This window comes from Hypomesus transpacificus, chromosome 14 (genome assembly GCF_021917145.1).
Source record: "Hypomesus transpacificus isolate Combined female chromosome 14, fHypTra1, whole genome shotgun sequence".
NCBI classification, from domain to species: domain Eukaryota; kingdom Metazoa; phylum Chordata; class Actinopteri; order Osmeriformes; family Osmeridae; genus Hypomesus; species Hypomesus transpacificus.
This window is the reverse complement of record NC_061073.1, coordinates 2,109,438-2,133,437: the sequence shown is the minus strand read 5'-3', so window position 1 is coordinate 2,133,437 and position 24,000 is coordinate 2,109,438. Positions and strand designations below refer to the sequence as shown.

At 47.8% G+C, this 24,000-nt stretch overlaps 2 protein-coding genes across 3 annotated transcripts; one reads left to right on the top strand and one right to left on the bottom strand.

Moving 5' to 3' along the window:
* The first annotated feature begins 202 nt into the window (after positions 1-202).
* Positions 203-20,940, top strand: cpne2 (copine II). The gene is made up of 16 exons (XM_047034995.1): positions 203-480; positions 2,201-2,425; positions 4,931-5,110; positions 5,333-5,407; positions 5,542-5,613; positions 5,797-5,880; positions 6,511-6,600; positions 7,242-7,340; positions 8,111-8,197; positions 8,967-9,026; positions 13,804-13,937; positions 14,255-14,309; positions 15,040-15,091; positions 15,237-15,370; positions 19,331-19,567; positions 20,406-20,940. Exons 2-16 carry the CDS (start codon positions 2,252-2,254, stop codon positions 20,511-20,513), a joined length of 1,641 nt encoding a protein of 546 aa, XP_046890951.1. The 5' UTR covers positions 203-480; positions 2,201-2,251; the 3' UTR covers positions 20,514-20,940.
* Positions 20,941-21,322: 382 nt separating this feature from the next.
* psme3ip1 (proteasome activator subunit 3 interacting protein 1) lies at positions 21,323-23,936 on the bottom strand. 2 transcript variants are annotated; one of them, XM_047035010.1, is made up of 5 exons: positions 23,635-23,927; positions 22,696-22,835; positions 22,429-22,514; positions 22,058-22,258; positions 21,323-21,694 (listed from the first exon to the last, which is right to left on the bottom strand). In XM_047035010.1, the coding sequence occupies exons 1-5, from the start codon at positions 23,749-23,751 to the stop codon at positions 21,690-21,692; spliced, it is 549 nt and encodes a 182-aa protein (XP_046890966.1). In that variant the 5' UTR covers positions 23,752-23,927; the 3' UTR covers positions 21,323-21,689. The 2 variants fall into 2 exon arrangements, with proteins under 2 accessions (XP_046890966.1, XP_046890965.1); XM_047035009.1 differs by lacking the exon at positions 21,323-21,694 and having other exon boundaries at positions 21,701-22,258; positions 23,635-23,936.
* Between the last annotated feature and the right edge of the window lie 64 nt (positions 23,937-24,000).

Below are 24,000 nucleotides of genomic sequence, written 5' to 3'. Positions count from 1 at the left end.
CAAAGACCTACTGTTGAGTAGGCTACTACTCCTCGTAAAGCCTTCCTAGACTGATTGTTCCTGCGTTGACCTGAACCCAAACACGCTTACACAATCAAACGAATGTGTCATTTTCACAGTCAAATTAATGTAGATGTGGCCGATTGGTGCACATTTTCTTTCTGAGTGTATCTAGCTGCATTGTGTTCAATCGCAACGGTTACAACCGTTAACGGCGGGGAGAGAGTGCATGTGTAAAGAGTCGGGCGGAGTTCTTACTGTAACACCACCACATGAGTCGCACCACCAAGCGTCAAACCTACTCCGAGAGGAAGACGTAGAGAATGACTTGTATACATGGCAATCTTTCCAGCTTTTCTTATATTTTCAATGAAAGTGGCATCAGTAAGCGCTTAGAAGAAAACTAGTGTTTTAAGGAGTCTTCATTCAGAGACGAGAAGCGGGAGACAAGTAGGCTACAACGTTTCATTTCTTATAAGGGTAAGTGAACTGACTCACTTAAGTAGTGTTCAGAATCTGTCTTTCACGAACGCAAATCGGGGTCAGTTTGTATAAAATAAAGTAGGCTCTTTCAAATAGCCAGCCAGAACATTTAGACATCTGTGCTGCAATCGGTTGTGTTCTGATTGTTTGTAACAGTACTTTTATTATTACCCTTTACGATGAATGTAAAAAAATAAAACTATTTGAATCCTCTGGCTTGTTAGCTTACAATAAATGGGTGTGGATGTGTCAGATGTTCCGGAGACGGATAGGGTTTTCTGTCAAGTCTGCGGTCTCCTGATGAATCGTTTGTGGTCGGGTCCCCTCCACATTCTTTTAGAGCTTGCAGACTTTCTAGATGCATGCAGTTTCAGACACACACGGACTATCACCACCAGTGGAAACGGAAAAGCAGTCACTTCTTGTTGTCTGGCTGGCAGAAGTGGTGCTCATTGATAGAGGAACCAGTTGATCATGATTGTTCATGTGCGTGGACTTTCTAGTCACTTCTCTGCCAAACCCCGTGTTTGTAAACACATCCATCATTAATGGAGGGTTCTCTGTGGTGAGAATTCCACCATATTTTAGACCTGGGAGAGACTGAGGAAGAGCATGATTGTGTTGTGATTGAACGGACAATCAAGTTTTGAGATGTTTTATCACCTGTGCTGTACACACACAGTCACCAGGACAGGTCATTAAACTTACTCAAAATGTATTTTTTGTTTGTTTGCTGTGTGCTATTATAGGGTGTGATGCAGTTTTCCACTTGTGATAAGGGGTTATTGGATTGTGCTTCCTGTAAATACAGTGGACCACAATGTTGTTCAGTCAGGCACCTGTCAGATTTTCCATGACATCATTTTCCAGAGGATGGCCGGGAGAATGTGTCTATTTGGTTAAAAGCTGACTTGAGTTAGTACAATACAATGACCTGGTCATAGACTTGGCTGGTAGCAGGCCTGGACTAGTAATCTGGCATACCAAGCACATGCCCGGTGGGCCGACGCACTTGGGGCGGATATGATGTATATATTTTTTGAATAAACTTAAAATTGGCCAACGACCGGCCCATAAAACAGGGACAGCATTGGTTCATTTTCCGTACTGACATTGGGCTGGCCCAATCACATCTCTTGTCTCTTTTGGTGTACTGGTGGGTGGTGTCCGACCGATTGTGGTCGGCATTTTTTTGTCCCAGTCCAGCCCTGGCTGGTCAGGCTATAGAGAATATGGCCTGAGTAGGGTGCGAGAGTGAAGACTGTGTGTCTATGAGGTTGACTGAATTCTGTAGGTATTTGTTGACTGAGGGACTGACTGAGAATAAACCATGTTTTCTCGTAAACATTACACGTTTGTGGCTCAGTGAATTGCTAACATTTCAGTCATTTGGAAGCACGGCCAGATGTTTCCTCCTCCCCAGTATTGCGGCTCCCAGCTGTGTTCAGTTTATCTGTAACCTTGATGGAGAGAATCATTCTGCATGTGTTTAGGCTTGCTGTATCACGCAGACCACCGACACATGCAGGGGAGGGTCTCGCACACAACGCCACGCTAGTATCTTAGCAACAAGCGTCCTCGCCATCCCTCCTGTCCTAGCAGGAGCTGCTACAACAGTTTGAACGTGTATGAGTGGGACTACGATGCATTTCGATTCACGTGTGGAGCCGAAGGTTCCACTGTGTGTGTGTGATGTCTTATCCGTCCATGTCCCCAGGCTGTGTCCAGAGGGTCCCCTCAGCGTCGGCAGCAGGGTCGTTGTGAGGAGATGGCGTATACGCTGGGCTCGGGGTCAGACTCGGGCGCCGCGGCGGTGCCCCAGCACTGCGTGACCCGCGTGGAGCTGTCCGTGTGCGGCGCCAACCTCCTGGACCGCGACGTGGCCTCCAAGTCCGACCCCTTCTGCGTCCTCTTCCACGAGGTGGACGGCAACTGGGTCGAGGTGGGTGTGTGTGTGGGTGTGTGTGCACGTGGGTGGTGTAATGGTAGAATTCAAGTGGCACTGTGTAGATCTGAATAGTCAAAAGATGCGGTTTCAATACAATTTATTTAGTTTGAACAAACATAGTTTAGTAGAGTACTCTGGACCCGTCAGAGCGAAAGACATGCAAGATGTCGTTTGAGAGAGAGGTGAAGAAGAACCCTAAAACCCTGCCTTATATAAACTTAGAACAAATGGTTCTTCTGATGGTCAATCCATCAATATAACAGTCTCTGTGATTGGCCAGCACTAGTCAATGACAGTTTAGGACAATAAAACCCCCAGGCCATTGTCCCATGTCTTTTTGATGTAATGATTCTCTTTCTCTAAGTGTGTGAGACACAAACAGGATACCAGCCCTAAATCCTGGGGCAAAAGGTTCAGGGCAGATCGGTCAACTAACTAATCCTAACCCCACTCTCCCCAATTTACGTGCCCTTGCTGGCCATTGATTAGATCAGTCATAAATACCTTAGCTTACCATTTGTTTAAACACCTCAGTCTCTTATAAACACAAACTTTGTAACTATGTAAAAAAATGCCATTACAGTGGGTGTGTGTGTGTGTGGCTGTGTGTGGTGGTGGTGGGGTATAGTGAGGGATAAAGGTCTTGTGAGTAGTAGCATAGTACATCTACTGTTGTGTAGGTGCTTGGGAGGTGTGTGCGTGTGTAACAGTGTGGGAGCAAGGCATTGTGGGTATTAGTAGACATACTGTTGTGTAGGTCCTGGGTAGGTGTAGGTATGTAGTGCCGGGCAGGGCAGTAGGTCTCTATGGGATTGACACAGGCACAGGCGCAAACACAGCAATGGTTGGGCTTGCCGTAACCATAGCAACGGGGACAGAAACAAAAGCCTTGGTGTTGTAGAATGTGAGCGTGGAAACAGCAAAGGCTTGACTGGAGAGAGAAAGAGAGAGATAGAGAGGGAGAGAGCGAGGGGGAGAGATAGGGAGAGAGGAGAGAGACTGAGAGAGGGAGAAAGAGAGACACAAGGAAAGAGGAAGAGAGGGTGGGAGAAAGAGAGATGGAGAGAGAGAAGGAGATACATCAAGAGAGGGAGAGGGAGAGAAGGAGAAGGGAAAGGAGAAGAGAGGAAGGGAGAAGAGATAGGCGGAACAAATGATGAAAATCTACGACATAGAGAAGTCTTACTGCCATCTACGGAAAGTGCTCTACGTGAGAGTGGTACCTGGGTTCAACTCCACCTTTTGACCCTGGGCTTCTTCTTTTGAATGGGTTTAAGGACGCTACTTCCTTTGAGAATGAGGGAAGCTGTGACCTGGGGAGGGGGGGGGGCACCATCTGGGTCATAAAGGGGAGATGGGGGAGAAAGTGTGATGACAGCTAGGAGAGGAAGGGGAGGGGAAAGGGGAGGGGAGAGGCAGACAGGACCATAGTAACAGTCAGGAGAGGTAGACAGGACCGCAGTAACAGTCAGGAGAGGCAGACAGGACCGCAGTAACAGTCAGGAGAGGCAGACAGAACCACAGTAACAGCCAGGAGAGGCAGACAGGACCACAGTAACAGTCTGGAGAGGCAGACAGGACCACAGTAACAGTCAGGAGAGGCAGACTGGACCACAGTAACAGCCAGGAGAGGCAGACAGGACCACAGTAACAGCCAGGAGAGGCAGACTGGACCACAGTAACAGTCTGGAGAGGCAGACAGGACCACAGTAACAGTCAGGAGAGGCAGACTGGACCACAGTAACAGCCAGGAGAGGCAGACAGGACCACAGTAACAGTCAGGAGAAGAACTGGAGGACGGACGGACGGGGGTGAGGGGGGGGAGACGACGAGAAACCAGGAAGGTTCCCAAAGTCTTCGCCTGTGGCTCCGGAACCCGTCGGACAGCAAGACAGATATTAAATAAACATCAGACGTCAAAGATAAACAAACACGGATAAACAGGAAGAGGGGGACTAGAGACGAACAGGCATGATTACTTATCTCTTGTCAGTGAGTCATATGTACGGACGTGGAGTACAGTAGACTCCAGCCTTAGTCACCATCACCACCTGGGTCTGCCTCTCGCGTTAACAACATGGCCCTCACCACCCCGTACAAACACACACACACACACACTCCACCTACGCATCACTGTAGAGCATCCTTTCTAAATTCTGGTCTCTGGGCCCCTCTGGCCTGCATGTTCTAGATGTTTCCCTATTCCAATACAACTGGTTCAAAAGGATGGGTCATTATGAAGCTCAGCGGAAGTTTAATAACGATCCTTTCATTGAATCAGGTGTGTTGGAGAAGGCAACCTTCTAAAACATGCAGGCCATGGGGAACCAGGACTGGGAAGCATTACTGTAGAGCTACAAGAAGACAGAAAGATAGCTGGGCTAAGATGGTGTGTGGGTGTTTGAGGGTGTTGGAAGGTGGGTATCAGTGTGCGTGTTTGCGTGCTTGTGAGTACGTGTATGACCCTGGCCCTGTTCCTGTCTGTACACCGTGTTATAGATGGGACGGACGGAGACGGCGGTTAATAACCTGAACCCCGTCTTCGGGGTCAAGTTCCAGGTGGACTACCACTTCGAGGAGGTCCAAAAGCTGAAATTCGCCATGTTTGATGAGGACAAGTGCAGCAGCCAACTCTACGAGCATGACTTCCTGGGAGAGTTCAGTTGCACACTGGGGGTGGTAAGCTAACGCTAGCTCATGCTAGCTTTCTCTGTCAGGGCAGCATCTCAGCGAGCATCTTAGCCAATGCTAGCTCACGCTAGCTATGTCTTTCACGCTAGTTAAAGTTAGCATTCTATAGCTGACGCTACTGCATCAGTACACAGGTTTACTGTTGGCACACTCACTAGCACAGCAATATCTTAATCCCAAATACACCTGCCCTGTCTCTCTTCCCTTTAGATTGTGTCCAATAAGAAACTGCACCGACCTCTTATTCTAGCCAATGGCAAACCAGCTGGGAAGGGAACTATCGCAGTGAGAATGCACACACCCACACACACACACACATATGGAGGTACGCACAAATTCATCTGACACACACCATAACTACATGATTCATAATTGTATTTAAAATGTGTATGTGTATGTGTGTGTGTGTGTGTGTGTAGATAACTGCCCAGGAGCTGTCTGACAACAGGATCATCACTCTGACCCTGTGTGGGAGGAAGCTTGATAAAAAGGTAGGAGGACGTCAAACCCACCCACTCTGAACAAATCCATACCAGTAACACACACCCACACGAGCACTCCAAGACACACACACATCCACACACTAAATCCATATTTACAACACGGCAGCTCAACTGTAAAGTCAGTTAAAACTGGTTCCCAGTGTTCTCGATCTCGTGGTTCTCGTTCTACAGGACTTCTTTGGGAAGTCAGACCCGTACCTGGAGTTCCACAAGCAGGGGGAGGACGGGAAGTGGATGCTGGTCCACAGGACCGAGGTGAGTCTAGGGGTCGACTGGCAGTGCTCACAGAGACCCTGACTGGCTCCACTTCCCCTTTCTCTGTGTGTGTTCTAGTTTACCTTTAGAACTGTGCTTGGCCTTGTGTGTATGTGTGTGTGTGTCCGAACCGTGTATGTGCTGTACTGAAGTAGTTCTTTGACCAGTGAGTGTGTGTGTGTTTGTGTATATAACTGTTCTCTGATCTGTGTGTGTGTGTATAACTGTTCTCTGGCCTTGTGTGGGTGTGTGTGTTGTGTGTATATAACTGTTCTCTGATCTGTGTGCGTGCATGTATAACTGTTCTCTGGCCTCGTGTGGGTGTGTGTGTTGTGTGTATATAACTGTTCTCTGATCTGTGTGTGTGTGTGTATAACTGTTCTCTGGCCTTGTGTGGGTGTGTGTGTTGTGTGTATATAACTGTTCTCTGATCTGTGTGTGTGTGTATAACTGTTCTCTGGCCTCGTGTGGGTGTGTGTGTTGTGTGTATATAACTGTTCTCTGATCTGTGTGTGTGCATGTATAACTGTTCTCTGGCCTCGTGTGGGTGTGTGTGTTGTGTGTATATAACTGTTCTCTGATCTGTGTGTGCGTGTATAACTGTTCTCTGACCTCGTGTGGGTGTTGCAGGTGATAAAGAACACCTTGGATCCAGTGTGGAAATCTTTCACTGTTCCCCTGATCTCTCTGTGTAATGGCGATGTAGACAGAAACATCAAGGTAGGATACACACACACACTCATGCACTCAGACACACACACACCCACACAGAGACACTGTGTCAGATATTAAGCTACAGTTCATGAGTTCACATCTAATGATGAAGTAGGGGGTCAGATGGCTGAGCGGTTAGGGAGTTGGGCTATTAATCATAAGGTTGTTGGTTCGATTCCCGGCCGTGCCAAATGACGTTGTGTCCTTGGGCAAGGCACTTCACCCGACTTGCCTCGGGAGGAATGTCCCTGTACTTACAGTAAGTCGCTCTGGATAAGAGCGTCTGCTAAATGATTAAATGTAAATGAAATGGACGATGAAACAGTGATGACTGGATATTGGTGATGAGTGGTACAGACAGCTGAGTCTTTTAAGGACATGGCCAGGGAACATTTTGATAATGTGAATGTACTGTACAGTAGCTCTAACAGTATATCTGGACCTGTGTCACACCCTATATCAGGTACAAGATAAGATACAGCCCCCCCGAAGGGAAATTTGTTTTGGAATCCCTGTAATTAAACAAACAAAACACTCAATACGATTTATATCCATCAATTTACATGCACATTCTTCAAAGTCAATAGATAAATGATTCACACAACATGCAATGTGTCATAAAGCTGGGATCTCCTTTTCTTTGCCAGGTCCTGTGTTATGACTACGACAACGATGGAGGCCATGACTTCATAGGAGAATTTCAGACCACCGCAACCAAGATGAGCGAGGCTCAGAATTCATTGGAGGTGAAAATGGGCAGGGAAATAGCAGTCCCTGGTTCAATGACTACAGACGATGTGCAAGTGTGTGTGTGACTGTTTGTTTGCCATGTTTACGTGTGTTTGCTTGGGCGTGTGTGTGTGTGTGTGTATTTGGGCTTATATTGTGGACAATTGTGTTGTTGGGAGTGTGTGTTTTGGGGTCTTTGTGTGTTTGTTTGTTTGTTTGTTTGGGTGTGTGTGTTCGTTTGTGTGCATGTGTTCATTTGTGTGCATGTTTGTGTGTGTGCGTGTGTTCGTTGGAAGCAGCTTGCCTCCCCCATACTGTGTCTGTTCATGTGTAGTAACGATGAAGCTGGAGAAGAACAGATTAGGGAGAGTGTGTAAGCAAGGAGAAAGAGAGAAAGAAAGAGCTAGATGCTTTTGAGATGTAAATAATTCCTGTGCTGTGATCCCGGTGACAAGCCGAGGCCTTTAGCCTTCCCATAACAAAAGATACTAACCAACAGTGAAGCTAGCAGCTATGCGTGTGTATGTGTGTGTGTGTGTGTGTACGCACGTGTGTATGTGTGTGTCGTTAACGGGGGGGATCAAATACATAGTCTCCGTTCTCCATCTCGGTGTGTGGGTGAGTCATTAAGACGAGAGAGAACCTTCTCCAAGCTGCTGGATGTGTATGAAGCCCACCAGCTAGCCCACCACAACCGTTCAGCTGCTCCCCAGTGGTTTCCAGGTTCAGGAAAGCAGAGCATGTTGTGGCTAGCGTGCTGACTCTCCTTCCCCTCCCTCCTCCCCAGGTGGAATTTGAGTGTATCAATCCGAAGAAACAGAAGAAGAAGAAGAACTACAAGAATTCCGGCGTCATCGTTCTCAAGTCATGCAAGGTGAGCATGAAGTAGATCTAGATCAGTAGAACACACAGTTCATACGTAGGAGTGGTACCGTAGATGGTTACCGTAGAAATCCAGTGGAGTCACACAGGAGAACCACCCAAGAGAACCCCCCCCCATCCAGGAGAACCACCCAGGAGCTGGTGGTGTGTTCAGCCAGAGGATGTAGCTCCCAGTGTGAGCTACATTCGAGCCTGACACACAGTCACTTTCCATGCTGTTGATGGAGCAACATGAAAGCATTGAGCACACTGCTAATGACAGCCTTTCATTAGCTGCTGGTTACTCACTGGGAACAGAGACGCAGTTACAGTTCTAGCCTCAGGCGGTGGGATTAGAGTAATGGCTTCAAATCCCTAGTAAATGCTCTTCTTAATATCGCCTTCCAGCACCTTCTTCGACTCCAGCCTGTTACAGCACCCTGCTCTCCTCACTCAGTGAATCAGAGCGCCCGATTGACACTGACTAATCACTGGACCTGCCAAGCTCCCTGGACCTGTCACATCACCTGCTCTGCACCAGCCAATTAACAGCCACTGTCAGCTGTCAATGATCCATCTTAGAGTAGCTATTGTTCCTATTGGTCACAGAGGTTATTACCATAAAATGAGTTGAGGCCTGGTGTTGTAACATTTAAAGATGTCAACCAAGCTCCACCTGTGCTCAATCCATCCAGATGACATGCTCAATAAAGGGTGGGTTTATATGCTGTATGTGGTTGGTTTGTCTTAGTGTCAGTAATGTTTGTGTGTCCTGTCCTCAGATTGCCAGAGACTACACCTTCCTAGACTACATCTTGGGAGGCTGCCAGCTCATGTTTACTGTAAGTATCTCTTCCCAGAGTCTCCCACACTCACCCTGTCGACTGTGACCCCCGTGCTCCTCCCCCCTCCTCCCTCCTCCCCTCCACTCTCCATCTTTGCCATCTTTAACTGGATAGAACTCGGGAGTAAAAAAAAAACAGCGTACACACACACAAACACCCACCAGCCAGCAGATTGGATGCGTGTTTTTACATGCCTGAGACCACACAAATTCCCAGCATCCTCTGGGGCAGGCCTGCCATCCAAGCTTCTCACTGGTCTATTTCTGGGCCTGAGCCTGCTGTGTCCCTGCTGATGTCACACCTCTGTCTCTGGGTGAGGGCTGCGATTGGCCGTCCCTCTCCTGGTCAGATCGTCTCGATCTTCATTTCATCTATGTCAGCTGCACCCTGTCCAGCCAGTCAGTGTGCTCTGATCCTGGTTGGTGACGCCAGGCCCTTCACACCTTCTGTCACCAGCAGGAATCCATCCTGGGATCAGGAGAGAGCATGCACCGCTAATGACATCCCTGTGAACAAGCTGCCTGCTAGCAAGGATGTGGTCATTAGGGCAGGGATGAGAACCGTATGAATGGTTCACTGTTGTGTGTGTATATAGTGTGTGTGTGTGTTTAGTGTGTGTGTGTATAGTGGGTCATGCAGTGCCCTCCAAAAGTATTGGAACAGTGAGGCCAATTCCTTTATTTTTGCTGTAGACTGAAAACATTTGGGCTTGACATCAAACGATGAATGTGAAACCAGAGATCAACATTTCAGCTTTTATTTCCAGGTATTTACATCAGGATCTGATGCACAAATTAGAAAATATCACCTTTTTGTTCGAACCCACCCATTTGTCACGTGAGCAAAAGTATTGGAACATGTGACTGACAGGTGTGTTTTGTTGCCCAGGTGTGTCCTATTACATACATTATTCAATCAATAAATACCACTGAATGTCTACACTCAGGTTCAGATTGGGTAAGATAGGTTTTGTCTATGCAGACTGTATTCAGAGGTGAAAACAACATGAAAACCAGAGCGCTGTCTTTGGGTGAAAAACAAGCAATTGTGAGTCTTAGAGAAGATGGAAAATCAATCAGAGCCATTGCAGAAACATTGGCCATAGCCAGTACAACCATTTGGAATGTCCTGAAGAAGAAGAAAACTACTGGTGTACTAAGTAACAGACGTCGAACAGGTAGACCAAGGAAAACATCAGCAGTTGATGACAGAAACATTGTAAGAGCTGTAAAGAAAGACCCTAAAACAACTGTTAGTGAGATCAGCAACAACCTCCAGATGGCAGGAGTGAAGGTATCACTATCTACTGTTCGCAGAAGACTTCATGAACAAAAGTACAAGGGCTACACCAGAAGATGCAAACCACTCATTAGCAAGAAGAATAGGAAGGCCAGGCTGGAATTTGCCAAAAAGTACAGAGATGAACCTCAAAAATTCTGGGACAAAGTTTTATGGACTGATGAGACAAAGATTAACTTTTACCAAAGTGATGGAAAGGCTAAAGTTTGGAGAAAGAAAGGAACTGCTCATGATCCCAAACACACAAGCTCATCTGTGAAACACGGTGGAGGTAATGTCATGGCTTGGGCTTGCATGGCTTCTTCTGGGACGGGCTCATTAATCTTCATTGAGGATGTAACACATGATGGCAGCAGCAAAATGAACTCGGAAGTCTACAGAAACATTTTGTCTGCCAATTTAAGGAAAGATGCAACCAAACTGATTGGCAGAGCCTTCATCATGCAGCAAGATAACGACCCAAAACACACTGCCAAAACAACAAAGGAGTTCATCAGGGGCAAGAAATGGAAGGTATTAGACTGGCCAAGTCAATCTCCAGACTTAAACCCTATAGAGCATGCATTTTACCTGCTTAAGAGGAGACTGAAGGGAGGAACCCCACAAAACAAACAACAACTGAAAGAGGCTGCAGTGAAAGCCTGGGAAAGCATCAAAAAGGAAGAATGCAAAAGTTTGGTGACGTCAATGGGTCACAGACTTGCTGCAGTTATTGAAAGCAAAGGATTTGCAACTAAATATTAAGTCTTATTCACTTAAATATGTTTTAAGTATATCTGTTCCAATACTTATGATCACATAACAAATGGGTGGATTCAAACAAAATGTGATATTTTCTTAGTTGTGCATCAGATCCTGATGTAAATACCTGGAAATAAAAGCTGAAACGTTGATCTCTGGTCTCACGTTCATTATTTGATGTCAAGCCCAAATGTTTTCAGTCTACAGCAAAAATAAAGGAATTCGCCTCACTGTTCCAATACTTTTGGAGGGCACTGTATGCACATCTTCGCACAAACGCGCCTGCTCGCGACTGCTTCCGCGGTTCACGGTTGCCGTGGTGAGCCGGCTCGGCCAGCCCCTCCGTTCTCGCTCCGCGTTATTGTGAGACGTGACGCTCACAACAAATGGAACAGTTGCGTTGCCATAGTTACCGCGGTTTGTGGCGGACAGGGCACGTCTCGTAGCGAAGGGAGGAGGGTGGGGGGATTGACAGAGACGCAAAGACACGGCTTAGATAGACAGAACAAGAGAGAGTGAATGAGTGAGTGAGTGAAAGAGAAAGTGACAGAAGGAAATGGGCATTAAGAGGAGACAGAATAATAAAAAGTGACACAGAACATGACCTGGAACACACAGACCCACATCCTTGTGGCTCGCCTCCATTATGAGTCTGTCTCTGTGACTGTTCCAGAACAGTCCGGGAGCCTCGTCTGGGATACAGCTTGTGTTGTGACAGTGGTTCTAACAGCAGTGAGAGTGCCTGGGAGACGCGGCAGTGGGATTGGGGTACGGCGGCTGCTGAGGAGGCTGGGAGTCTAAATCCCTGCTGCTGTATCCTGCTGCTATCCCTAATCTGCAGGCTTCTGTGAAAGACCCGGAGCTCTTAGAGAAAGTCTTAAACACACACTCAACACGTACGCACACATATACACACTCAACACACACACGTTCTCACACATGTACACACTCGACACACACACTTTCTCACACACCTACACACTCGACACACACATTTTTCCACACATATACACGCTCAACACACACACTTTCTGACACACATACACACTCAACACACACACTTTCCCACACATATACACACTTATCACTCTCTCACACACACGCAAACACACTGGAATCTGTGATGGGACTATAAGGCACGGTGTTCAATCAGACTTAGCGTGGAAGAAATCCTGGTGGAATGTTCTCTGTGCAGAGGTACAGAACAGGACCCTTTTTACTCTGTCTGTTTTGGTCCTCGTACTTTGTGTGGATGTTGTTAGTGGCCATCAAACCAAAGCAAATTCCTTGCATGTGAACACCTACTTGGCAATAAACCTGTGTCTAATTGATTGGATTGATTTTACAATGTTTCATGCGTCTCAGTGATTCCATTTGCAGAAGCACAGAGAAGACAGACATTAGAACAAAGAATACACATTTACCAGAACATTACAATCACAGGAGACAATAAACCGATTTTATCTCCTTTTCGATGGGATAAAGCTCCATATTCATTTGCAGGATTTCCTTGTGCACAAAAGGGTGCTTTAGTCTAGTCTTATTCAGTGGTACTGTAACACATTCAATTCACTGTGTAAGACATGGCTGGGCTCAGGGACAGAGTTAGCCTTATTACCTCACCGTGACAGTTTTTCCAGGAATTGGCCGACTATATTACAGCAGATTAGTATTTGACAGAACCGTTTTGACTTCAAAGGGGTGGACAAACATTAGTACCATGCAGAGGTGCAGTACTGTAGGATACTCAGAGCTACGGAGTGTGGATCCAGAGATGAGCTGTCTCAGCAGAGCCAGGGTCAGGGACACCTGCAGGGAGGGGACAGCCTCGTCAGCCTGGGGGATGATGGGAAGCCTGGGGCTGGGACGGCCCGCTGCTGGAGCTAAGTCTATAAACTGCCTCGTTGACCTTGAAAAACCACAGACTACCTAGTTGACCTTGAAGAACCATAAACAACCTTGTTGCTAGTCCAGCTGGACTGCTTAGTGTCAGGTCAAGGAGAAGGTCAACAAAGTAGTTTATAGTTTTTGAAAATGATTGTTTGTTATTTAGTACCGTATTTTACTCTACGTGCCTCTGCAAATTTTCCCTCGGGGACAAATAAAGTGTATTGATTGAATGATTCGAGGAACAAGCTGCTTGGAGCTAGGACCCTTTGGAGCTAGGAACCTTTTAGGGAGGCCTTTTAGGGAGGCTTTTCTCTGCAGGGCAGTAGACCATGAGTCAGTCCTGTGACCGTAGAGTAGCAGTGACAGTCTGCTCAGTCACCAGCACCCTGCCTAGGGCCTGAGAAGACACACAGGGTCACACACACACAAGCACCCTGATTCTGTCACTTCTCATCTCTCTGTCTCGTTCACTGTCTCTCTCTTATCCTGTCTCTCTCTCCCTCTCTCTGTCTGTATTCAAATGTCTCCCTCTCTCGGTTCATATGCTGTGGCCTGTGTTCAGCTCCAGTAGTCTCTCTGGCAATTTGCAGTGGAGGTAGAGCTGTGTGCGTGCTTTTGTAAATGCTTAGGGTTGTGGTTGTCATTCTGAATCTGTGACTACACCAGCATGTTTACATGAAAACCGCGGTGAACCGAGTCAGTTTGCCTGTGGACATCCGTGGCCCTTCGGGGGAATCCATAATCTCTTTCTGCTTCTCCCGGAGCTCTTTAGCCATTCATGTGCCTGGTGGATGTCATATCTATGGGCTGATCTTGTATTCGTGTTTCTGTTGAATGTTTATAGGTTGGGATAGACTTCACGGCGTCCAATGGCAACCCTCGAGAGGCGTCTTCCCTCCACTACATCAACCCCCTGGGCAGCAACGAGTACCTGTCGGCCATCTTGGCTGTAGGCCAGATTATACAGGACTACGACACGTAAATTGTGACCTCTCTAACCCCCTGCTCTCTTATTGGTTGACTGAATTGGTAGCGTTTAGGGGTTTCATCTGTTTGGACCACAAACAATGTAATTACTGGACTGGGAGTCTTCGGGTAATGATATAGAAACTGGTTTCCATCTCCATCACCGTAAATAATAGCCTGTGGTGTTCATTTACATTCATGAATCTGGTTTAACGGGGAATTTGCGTTTGTTGTGATGAAAGGCCAGCCCTTCGTAGGGCTCGTCTGGACGTTGTTGCTAAAGCGATGTCTCACTCGCGTGCCTCTAATCTGTTTCCATGGTTTCTCAGCGACAAAATGTTTCCTGCTTTGGGCTTTGGAGCTCAACTCCCACCTGAGTGGAAGGTAACACTGTGTGTGTCATTGTGTGTGGATGTACACAAGTGTGTGTGACGTTTATTTTGATTTTACACCCAATTTACACCCAGCATATATATAGAAAGAAAGAAAGCGGGCTATATCAATAAAGAGAGGTAGAGAACAGATAGTGGAGTGTAAGAACAAGTGGAATATGGTAAGGGAGGGAGAATGAAGGGGGGGGGGATGTGCAATACATGCATATTCCAATGATTATGCAACTGTCAACCCATCTGCGTTGCCATGGCATTAAACTGATGAAAAGGACAACAAGAGAGGAGGGTGAGATGCTGGGATAGACAGAGTACTGGAGCAGAGGAGGAGCTGGAGGAGGGGGGATGACCGGGGGGGGAGAGAGGGGATGACCAGGGGGGAGGAGGGAGAGACACTGGGATACACAGAATAACGGAGCAGTAATGAGTGGAACATACAGGCCTGCTAAACCTACAATTCTTGAGAAAGAGTGGGGGGGACTTGTAAAGAAGCCACATTGGGTGTAAACAAGTATGAACTGGAAATACATTTAACCAAATTGAATTGGAAAATAGAAAGGAAAGGATGAGGCTAAAGGAAAATGGAATGGAATATGGAGGAAAGGAATAATAATAAGATTCCCACACACAATCTCTAGCTGTCTACCCCTGCAGAATGTGAATTAATAGTACACTCTGCTCATTTCATAATTTTCTGTGTGTCTGTGTCTGTTTGCTTACTACAGGTATCCCATGAGTTTGCCATCAACTTTGACCCCACCAACCCATTCTGTTCAGGTAAGCTTCCCTATAAACGAGCCCGTAGAATATTTGTTTTTAAGGTTCTGTTTTTAACTTGTTCCTCTAACCAGACCCTTGACTTGTGTCTTGTCTCTGGCCTGTAATGTGTCCTGTGCCCGGGCCTGTGTGTGTTCATCCCCAGGGGTGGAGGGCATCGCCCAGGCTTACTCCGCCTGCCTGCCTCACATCCGCTTCTACGGCCCCACCAACTTCTCCCCCATCATCAACCATGTGGCTCGCTTCGCCACCCAGGCCCTGCAGCAGGAGCGCGCAGCGGTGAGCATCCCCATTCTAGAACCACAACCAGAAAAACTTGAAAAAGGACTTCAAATAAAAATAAAAAAGCCAGATTTGGCTGTCAACAGTCAGTGGAGTTAAGTGAGTATGAATGCAAAAGTGGGAGGAGCTTCATCTTTGTGTTTTCACGGTACTCATCTTGGATTGGTCAAAGGGTTTGTTTGTCCAGGTTGTTGGCAGTCTGTTTATAGTCAGTAATTGTCGCAGCCAGACAGTTCTGATCAAAGTTAGATTTTGAACACTGGGTGTGTATGTCAGGAAACGAATCCTTGGAGGTGGCATATATGAGCCACTCCCACAACTCATCTGGGATTGGTGAAAGGCTGGTTTGTTCAGGTGGGTGGGGCCTGTGAAACGTCTACTGAACGACCAGCCCCATGCTGCAGGACATATACCAGATGACCAGCCACTGGAAGGAAATTTCACGTGGGCAGGAGACTATGGCAGTGAACCATCAGGCCTTGTGGTGACTTTGAGGTTTTTCTAGAAACACCCTCTTTCCATGAGCCCGACTTTAATGGGGAAAATCTAACGTCATAGTTGCATAGCGTCATGCTCTGTGCTGAGGCCTTACACACGTGCGTGCAAACACACACACATTGCACACACACACCCACCACACACTTGCACACACACACACACACACACACGCATGGTCAGATTTATGAGCATGAGGTGGGTGCTGTAGAGATGGGAGTTTTGCCCAGACCTCTACAGTACATTCCTCCTGTTCCAGCCCCCTCCCCGAGCAGGTCTAGAACAAAGCTGGTCTGTTCTTGGCTACTCGTGCGTGCCTGTGTGCTAACAAGACTCCTGCTGATTGGTCAGTCATAACACTCACAGCAAGAAGGAACCACCGATTGGACAGGCCTCCTGTCACTCCAGCAGTTCAGAGAGAATTGTGCGTGAGTGTTTGTCTGTGAGACAAGACTGTTTTCCCTTCCGATCAACAAAGTGTGCCGTGATTAGAAGAAGTAATTAGAGTCCCTTTTTGCTGTTCACACAGGCTATTTGTGTGTGTAAATGTGTGTGAAATATGTGTGAATGTGAGGGAGTCAGAGAGACCCACGGAGAGAGAGAGAGAGAGAGAGAGAGAGAGAGAGAGAGAGAGAGAGAGAGAGAGAGAGAGAGAGAGAGAGAGCGAGCGAGCGAGCGAGAGAGTGTGTTGGATCCAGCACCAACAGATCTCAGCTGTTGTGTGCGTAACCTCTAGTCTGAGCTTGTGTTTGTCAATTTAAAGTCGGAGGCAGGTTTAAACCTCTTTGTATCTGCCTCTCTCTCTCCCTCCCCCCTTATCCTTCTCCCTGTTCCTGTTCTCAGTCCAGCCGAGAGAGGAGCAGCCATTAAAATACCCTTTCAATTATAGTTATTTATAGAAGGTGATTCAGTGAACAAATGTTCTCTCTTTTCCCCTGTTGTTCATAGCTTTTAATGACTTACCAGACAGATCCCATTCTGCTGCTTAATAACTGGCCAATAGACCATACAGACATAGAACTATGTCTGCTAGCTAGTCTAGAATACTCTAGTTCTATACACTCTGAAAGAGTGGGATGGCAGTGCATATCTTATGTCATCTCAGCTGTCCAATAAGTGCTAGGCGATAGATGAGGTTAGAGCATAGTTTCTGTTTGTCTGAGGTAACAGTGGGCTGGGCAGGACATGTTTATGCAAAGAGGGACGTGATCTGGGTTCCTCTTCAATCCAGGTGTGCTTAGCCTTGCCAGGTCTTGTTCAGCTTCTAAACCTGGTCTCTGGCTCTCTCTGTCACATGCGCCCAGACGAAGCCTTCCACCAGCCTGTTATTGTGAACCTCTTGAGAGCTTTTTGTCCTTAATTGCACCCTGTCACATTGGCGAATGGAGAGAGAGAAAGAGACACACAGAGAGGTAATAGAGAGAGAGTTGGAAAACCTGTATTTTGTATTACAGTAAATACAGCTAGAAGCTTATTTTTTATTTTTATTTTCACGGCTGTTGGTCCACACAGAAATGGGAACACACAGGGCGTAGAAGCAATATGATGTGACTGTAAACTGTAAAATATGATTTCCGATTTTTTGACTGCTGGTTGGTAGGAGGGTGGTCTAGACAAATTGCCTGCTATGCTTTGTCAAATGTTCTTGTCTCTCAGATAATGAGTGAGTGTGTGTGTGTGTGAGTGTGTGTGTGTGCTGCGACGCACTGTGTGGGTGCGTGTGCGTCTGTGTGATAAGGATTCACTAATGATGTCGCTTGTAAGGACATTAAAGAGGCAGACTTCAGAGGTGGCCCAGCGGGGCAGAGCAGAGGTCTTGGATCAGGGAGCAGGAGGAGAGACAATCCCCCTTACACACACACACATACATGTACTATGCACTTTGTGAAGCTCTCTCTTGGAAGTCGCTTTGGATAAAAGCGTCTGCTAAATGAATAAATGTAAATGTAAATGTACACACACACGTGTACACACATACACACATGTACACTTGCACACACACATCTAAGGTGTCTGCTGTTGGCTTGTTTGGAGGATAATATTAGAAAACAAGAAGCCAGTTACTAATGACAACATACATATTGGTGTGTGTGGGTTTGTGTGATTGTAACAAAACATGTCTATAAAAATACTGTTGCTGTGTATGTAACTACTGTTTGTGTATGTACAGTACCAGTCCAAGGTTTGGACTGGTACTGTATGTATGTACGGTACAGTGGGGTACTCTACAGTGTGCATACAGGATGTGATGATATGTCAGGGTGATATGTCACTCACACTGTCACTGTGTGTGGGCCATTTCCATTTCTTATGTCTGTATTTCTGCATGAAATGTGCATAAGAATTTGTGTGTGTGTTTTTATGTCCGAGTGGGGTGTGTTCTTTTTTTTCTGTGTGTGTAGCGATTGTTTTGTGTATGTGTGTGTGTTGGCAGTCTGAATGCTCTCCCTCCCCTGCTAAGTGTGAGGAGAATGGGGGAGGAGGGGTTGGGAGGCACCGTCGGCAGCCCTGTAGGGATGGACGTCACCGTAAAACAGCATCACATTAACCTCACCACATGTCCGGGTCGGCTGCCATAGGGACAGGGTTTTTGTGTGTGCGCATATGTGTGAGGTGTATATGTGTATGTGTGTATGTGACGGCACTGCATGTGTGGTGGTGTGTCTGTATGTGTGCGCGTGTGGTGTGCGTGCACGTGTCTGTGCGATTGTGTCTGTATGTGTGTGTGTGTGTATTCAAATGTGTGTTTGTGTGTGTGTGTGTGTTGTTAAAGTGCAGCTGGCATGCACATCTTTCACACAATGTGCTAAACTTGACGCTACGGAGGCAACACTGGGGGACGATTAAAGTTTGTCCCCTCAGTGCGGCATACAAATACAAATTAAACATACCTCATCTTTCATGGAAAATAATGGCCAATGTCTGTTACCTAACAGATTACACTTCCCGTAATTAGTGCTCTGTAATTCAGTTGGAGCCTAGCTCAGCAGTGCATGTGTGAATTGGTGGTGTTATCAGTGTAGCCTGATGGCTGGAGTGTCTATTTAACTTTGCGCTTCATGACGAATAGGTAATTAAGTATAATAAGAGGGTTGGGCTTTCTTGTCCCATTGGATGGTTGTGAAGGGAAGAGGGCAGTCATGTCTGATTATTGAACCTCTCTTTACTGGTTAGACACTGAAAAAGCAGGGGAGGATAGGAAGGGACAGGGAGAAGGAACCACACTACGGCAGCACCGGGAACACAACACTCCTCCCCCTCACTCCCCCATCCCCCTCCTTCCTCTCTCCCTCTTACCCCCTCCCCCTCTCCCTCCTCCCCCACCCCTCCCTCCCCCCTCCCCCACACCCTCAGCCCTAGTACTAGTGTTAGTAATCATCACCCAAAGCGTGTTTCGGTGGTATAGAAAATCCTTTTTGGGGTAACGCTTCACCTATGTTGCCCCCTCCCCCCCCTCTGCAGCAGTACTTTACGCTGCTCATCATCACAGACGGCGTGATCAGCGACATGGACGAGACGCGCCACGCCATCGTGCAGGCCGCCAAGCTGCCCATGTCCATCATCATCATCGGCGTGGGAAACGCCGACTTTGCCGCCATGGAGTTCCTGGACGGAGACGCCAGCGTGCTGCGCTCCTACACCGGCGAAGAGGCCGTGCGAGACATCGTACAGTTCGTCCCCTTCAGAGACTTCCGGAATGTGAGTTTCAGATCAATCAGGGGCCCAGGCAAACCTGTTACAAAATGAAGGTTAACTCGTACCTACTCTACCATGATTAATGTAAATCAGACTGAAAGCAAGAGGTGAGGAAAGAGGAGTAGGACAAGCCACAGCTCAGGAAAAGCCCTCAGGAGATGAAGAATCCACAGAACAATGCTTCACAATTCCCTTTATACCCAAGAACCAATCAACATAGGACTAGCAATGCTACAGTAAGTTACGCAATGAGGTGTGAGAGCCATCAAGCAGACTCAGTCCAGCAACTCCAGATTTGAGCATACGAGAGGTGGGGGCTCATTCAGCTCTACACTACCAGTCCACAAGTGGCATCTAAAAAAAGATGACATCTGTGTAGAAGGTGATGATATCACCAGGCAGCTGTGTCCTCTATCACATGGCAGCATGTTGTTGTTGGCGGTCAGATTATGGATCATATATGGCAGGCTGTAGCCTGTGAAGCTGGCAGAACAGCCCTGGGAGTGGGCGGCCAGGTGGGAGTGGGCAATGTGTGGGTCATGTGACTTCCTTTCCAGGCAGCCAATCCTGACAGCCGTCCACCTGTTGGTGATGACATCATGTTGACTAAGCTCGCCGAGATTTGAGACCCAAAAGCGGTTTTGATACAGGGGGTTTGTTAGTGGGCGGAGTAGTGGCAGGGTTTACAACCAGCTACAACGGGTATTTTGTTTGAGCTTACTTTGTAGAAGATGAATTCAAAATGGAAATGTCTTCTTTCTCTTTGCAGAAGTGATCTGAAAGTATGTCATGTAACAGTGTGTGTGTGTGGGTGTGTGTGTGTGTGTGTGTGTTTTCCTAGGCTCCTAAGGAAACTTTAGCCAAGTCAGTGCTGGCTGAACTGCCTCAACAAGTCACTCAGTATTTCAAGCAGAGGAACCTGTCGCCTAGCAACACAGTTCCAGAGTGAGCATTCCGTCTGCCCATCCTGCATGTTGCAAATCTACTGTTTACAAAACACCAAGGAAACAATGCATGAAATGGTTTGTAATTTTATTTCATTATGTAATTATTTGTCCGATTCTTTTTTAAATCTTACCCGAAATATAACATTTTATGGAAGATAAAAGTGGTTACAAAAATCCCACTATCCTTTGCAGTTCACATCAGAGGTGTGGGGAGAAGTGAAGGATTTTATGAAAATGCATATATATTGAATGTACATTTATACAATGTTCTCTGTTTTGAAGACAAAATGTTTGTGAGCTGTTTCTATGTATATTTTATGCAGTGATCTGTTTTTGTTGTAACTGTATTGTGTACCCCCAGACCAAGGTGTTATTTCCGATTTTCTAACGTTGTGTCACCACTCAGGTCAATAAACGTATTGAAATGTCCCCAGGTGACCTTTGACCCTTTCTGACAGGACTTGGACCGAACCCGAGCGTCCGTTAATATCAGACCTGTGCTTTCAAATGACAGAAATCCCACGTCAATGAATATGCTCAGAAGAACCTGAAGTCGCTGCTGCGTAGCTTTATCTCCATCCACGTTTGTGTATCCAGCTCTCCTGTGTTTCCCAGACCAGAGAATATCTAGCACACACACACACAGGTCCTGTTACTGACTGAGGAGCCGAGCCTAGCTAACAGAGGTCGGTCAGAGAAGCAGTCATGAGAGCGGGGCGAGCAGAGCACTTGCCAATACATAACGCCCCTCTATGAGGGTGTGTGAGTGAGGGCGAGCTGAGAGGGAGAGCAGTGACCACACCAATCAAACTAGCGAAGGGAAAGCTTTTTATTCCTCCTCTCCTCCTGTCTCCACCATCCATCAACGTTGCCATGGAAACCATCACATTTTAAAAATCCATCAATCTTTTTTTTCTCTCCTTTTTTTGTTTTTTTTTCCTTCTGTGCATTAAAAAGAACAACAAAAAATAAACACAAACAATGAGAGAAATGCATTTCCACAGACGGGCCTGTCTTTCCACGAGAGGCAGCCGGCCAACCGGCCGACCAGGCCTCCTCTCCTAGGCTTGTCCTTCCTCTAAAAGCTGTCAATCACTGTTCCCGCGGCCAATAGCACAGCTGCAGCCACAAAGGGGGGTGGGGATGTCGTCGGGTTAGGCTGCGCAGGATTGGCTGGTTTAGACTGTGTGAGATGCGATATTGGGAGGAAGGGGGGGAGGCGTCATGTTTAAGTGCACAACACCACAGGCACAGTGACAGAGGTGCATGGAGGTCAGGACAACAGTGCCGACTGACAGCAACTCAAACATCTAGGAAACATCTAGAATTACAATTACCGGAAGCATCGGAAGTATTGTTCTGCAAGTGTGCGTCCTGTATGTACAATAACGGTCCAAAATGTGGACGCATTTTCCCATTCAATTGGGAAAATGTGTCCAAACTTTTGAGCGGTACTGGAAAATACCCATGATGAGCGTAAGGAGTGTGTGTCTATCTGAAGGCGCTGTGTGTCTTTAGGGGCGAGGCGATCCCCCGTCCACGCTACCTTCGCTGTCGCTGCTGGACTCGGAGTCGCTGCTGCCCGAGTAGGCCCCGAGGCCCGGGAGGATCCCCACGCACACGGCGGCCGACGGCAGGTGCAGCACCCCGGGGGGGCGTTCGCCCGGCCCTGGAGGGGGCGACCCCGCCTTGGCGCCCTGCTCACCCCCTGCTCCTCCTCCTGCTCCCCTGCTGCCTGCCTCCTGCTCTGAACACACAACACACTGTCAGATCTGGCCGTCTGCAGGAATGGAAGTAGGGTGTGTGGGACTGGGCCACGTTTCGGTGTGCCTGAAAGTGTGTGTGTGTGTATCTCTGTGTGTGTATCTGTCTGTGTGTGTGTGTGAGCCATTCCCTCAGCCTCGGGTCCCAGCCCACCTGCGTGTGCTCTGCTGACGGCGCCCCCTGCTGGCCTCTCCTCCACTCTCTGCTTCTTACTGCTGCTGTCTGACGACTGGGACGAGCTGCAGGGGGAACAACACCGGCACACAGCAGCTGTGGGTGATCGCCACCGCCACCCATACAGACTCTCAATCGAGACAATGGAGAGCTTCCAATGGGCCTTGGCCTGACAGAGGTGTGGGTGTGGGCGTGGGGGGGTGTTTGCACTCGGCTGCATCGAGAGACGTCGTGGCGGGTTCGAACCTGCGTCTCTTGACCGCTCCGGCCAGCAGGTGGGCTTGAGACAGGTGACTGGTGGTCCTCTGGGGCTCGGCTGGCTTAGGCCCCGCCTTCCGCTCGGGCTCCTTGCGACTGTCATTGGTCGCTAGCTTCTTCAGGGCGCTGTGACATCACCAAGTCAAGGACAGGGAACTGAAGGACGACGCACACAAGCTAGAAAACACACCTGCACACACACACGCGCGCACGCACACACTAGCTGCTGATGTACTCTGCCCTGGAAAACTGACACACTTCTCCTTAGTAAGAACAAGCATTGACCCAGGAGATAGAGAGACGGAGGAAAGACAATGAGAGGAGACAGGACAGTGAAATCGACGGGTTGATCCATGAGAGGATCAGTGCTAACTAAGCTCTTTTGACTGTCTCCTGTCACCGTAGCTACCAGTGATACAGTTGCCACGACAACACATCACATCACCCCCCCCCCCCCCCCCCCTCCCCTACATCTGCCTTTAAAACGGATTGTCAGTCATGGGAACAATACGGGAGAGAATCCGAAAATGTGAGTTTGTGCATTCATAGGATGGAAGGAGAGTACAGCTGCACCTCTTACAGTACAATGTCCTGATCAGACATGTTTGGGGAGGGGAGGGAAGGGGAGGAGAGGAGAGGAGGGGGAGAGGAGGGGAGGATCCAGGGTCAGGAAGAGTAAACAGTTAACCCTGCCCATCACAGAAGGCAGATCCAAATACAAATACACGGAAAGAGAGAGAGGCGAGAGGCAGAGTGGCACTCAGAAGCACTCCAGAGTCTCTCGTCTCTCCTCAGTGTAACGTGTGAGTCACCATGCCTACTCCCAGCGCCAGGGCCCTGCCCCGTCAACACCGTCTCTGAACGCGGTCACACACACAGACTCTGCTCTGCGGCCTCGGCGTGTCGGCGTGCGTGTTCCAAGGATATTCTGTACTCTCTGAGCTCCTGCTGTTCCTCATCCCGGCGTTGCTTCTCCACCAGGCTCTGTTGCCGGGAGACCTCGTCCAGGAAGTGCGACTCGTCCTCGTCCAGACCCTTCACCATGTTCTCTGTGGGAAAGCGTTTTACAATACAGTAACCATGACAGACAGTCACAAATAACAACACACACAATTACAACACACCCCATTCTGTCCCTTTCATAGTAAGCTCTACATCGCCTAATGGAACAAATGAACACACATTCAGATCATTTAGTGCACCTCCTCCATGTCGCAAAACTATTTGCAATTCAATGGTTTTATTTTCCTGTTTCGAAATGTGATGCAAACTGTTTGGTCACCAAGGTGACAT

What these genes read in the sequence shown, in the direction of transcription:
- cpne2 (XM_047034995.1), top strand. Translation starts at nt 2,252, where the DNA reads ATGGCGTATACGCTGGGCTCGGGGTCAGACTCGGGCGCCGCGGCGGTG. An exon ending in GCTGCCAGCTCATGTTTACT is followed by an intron (nt 9,027 to 13,803) that starts GTAAGTATCTCT and finishes GAATGTTTATAG; the next exon opens with GTTGGGATAGACTTCACGGC. An exon ending in TGCAGCAGGAGCGCGCAGCG is followed by an intron (nt 15,371 to 19,330) that starts GTGAGCATCCCC and finishes CCCCCTCTGCAG; the next exon opens with CAGTACTTTACGCTGCTCAT.
- psme3ip1 (XM_047035009.1), bottom strand. Translation starts at nt 23,751, where the DNA reads ATGGTGAAGGGTCTGGACGAGGACGAGTCGCACTTCCTGGACGAGGTC. An exon ending in AGGAGCTCAGAGAGTACAGA is followed by an intron (nt 22,836 to 23,634) that starts ATATCCTTGGAA and finishes TGGTGATGTCAC; the next exon opens with AGCGCCCTGAAGAAGCTAGC. An exon ending in CGTCAGCAGAGCACACGCAG is followed by an intron (nt 22,259 to 22,428) that starts GTGGGCTGGGAC and finishes TTGTGTGTTCAG; the next exon opens with AGCAGGAGGCAGGCAGCAGG.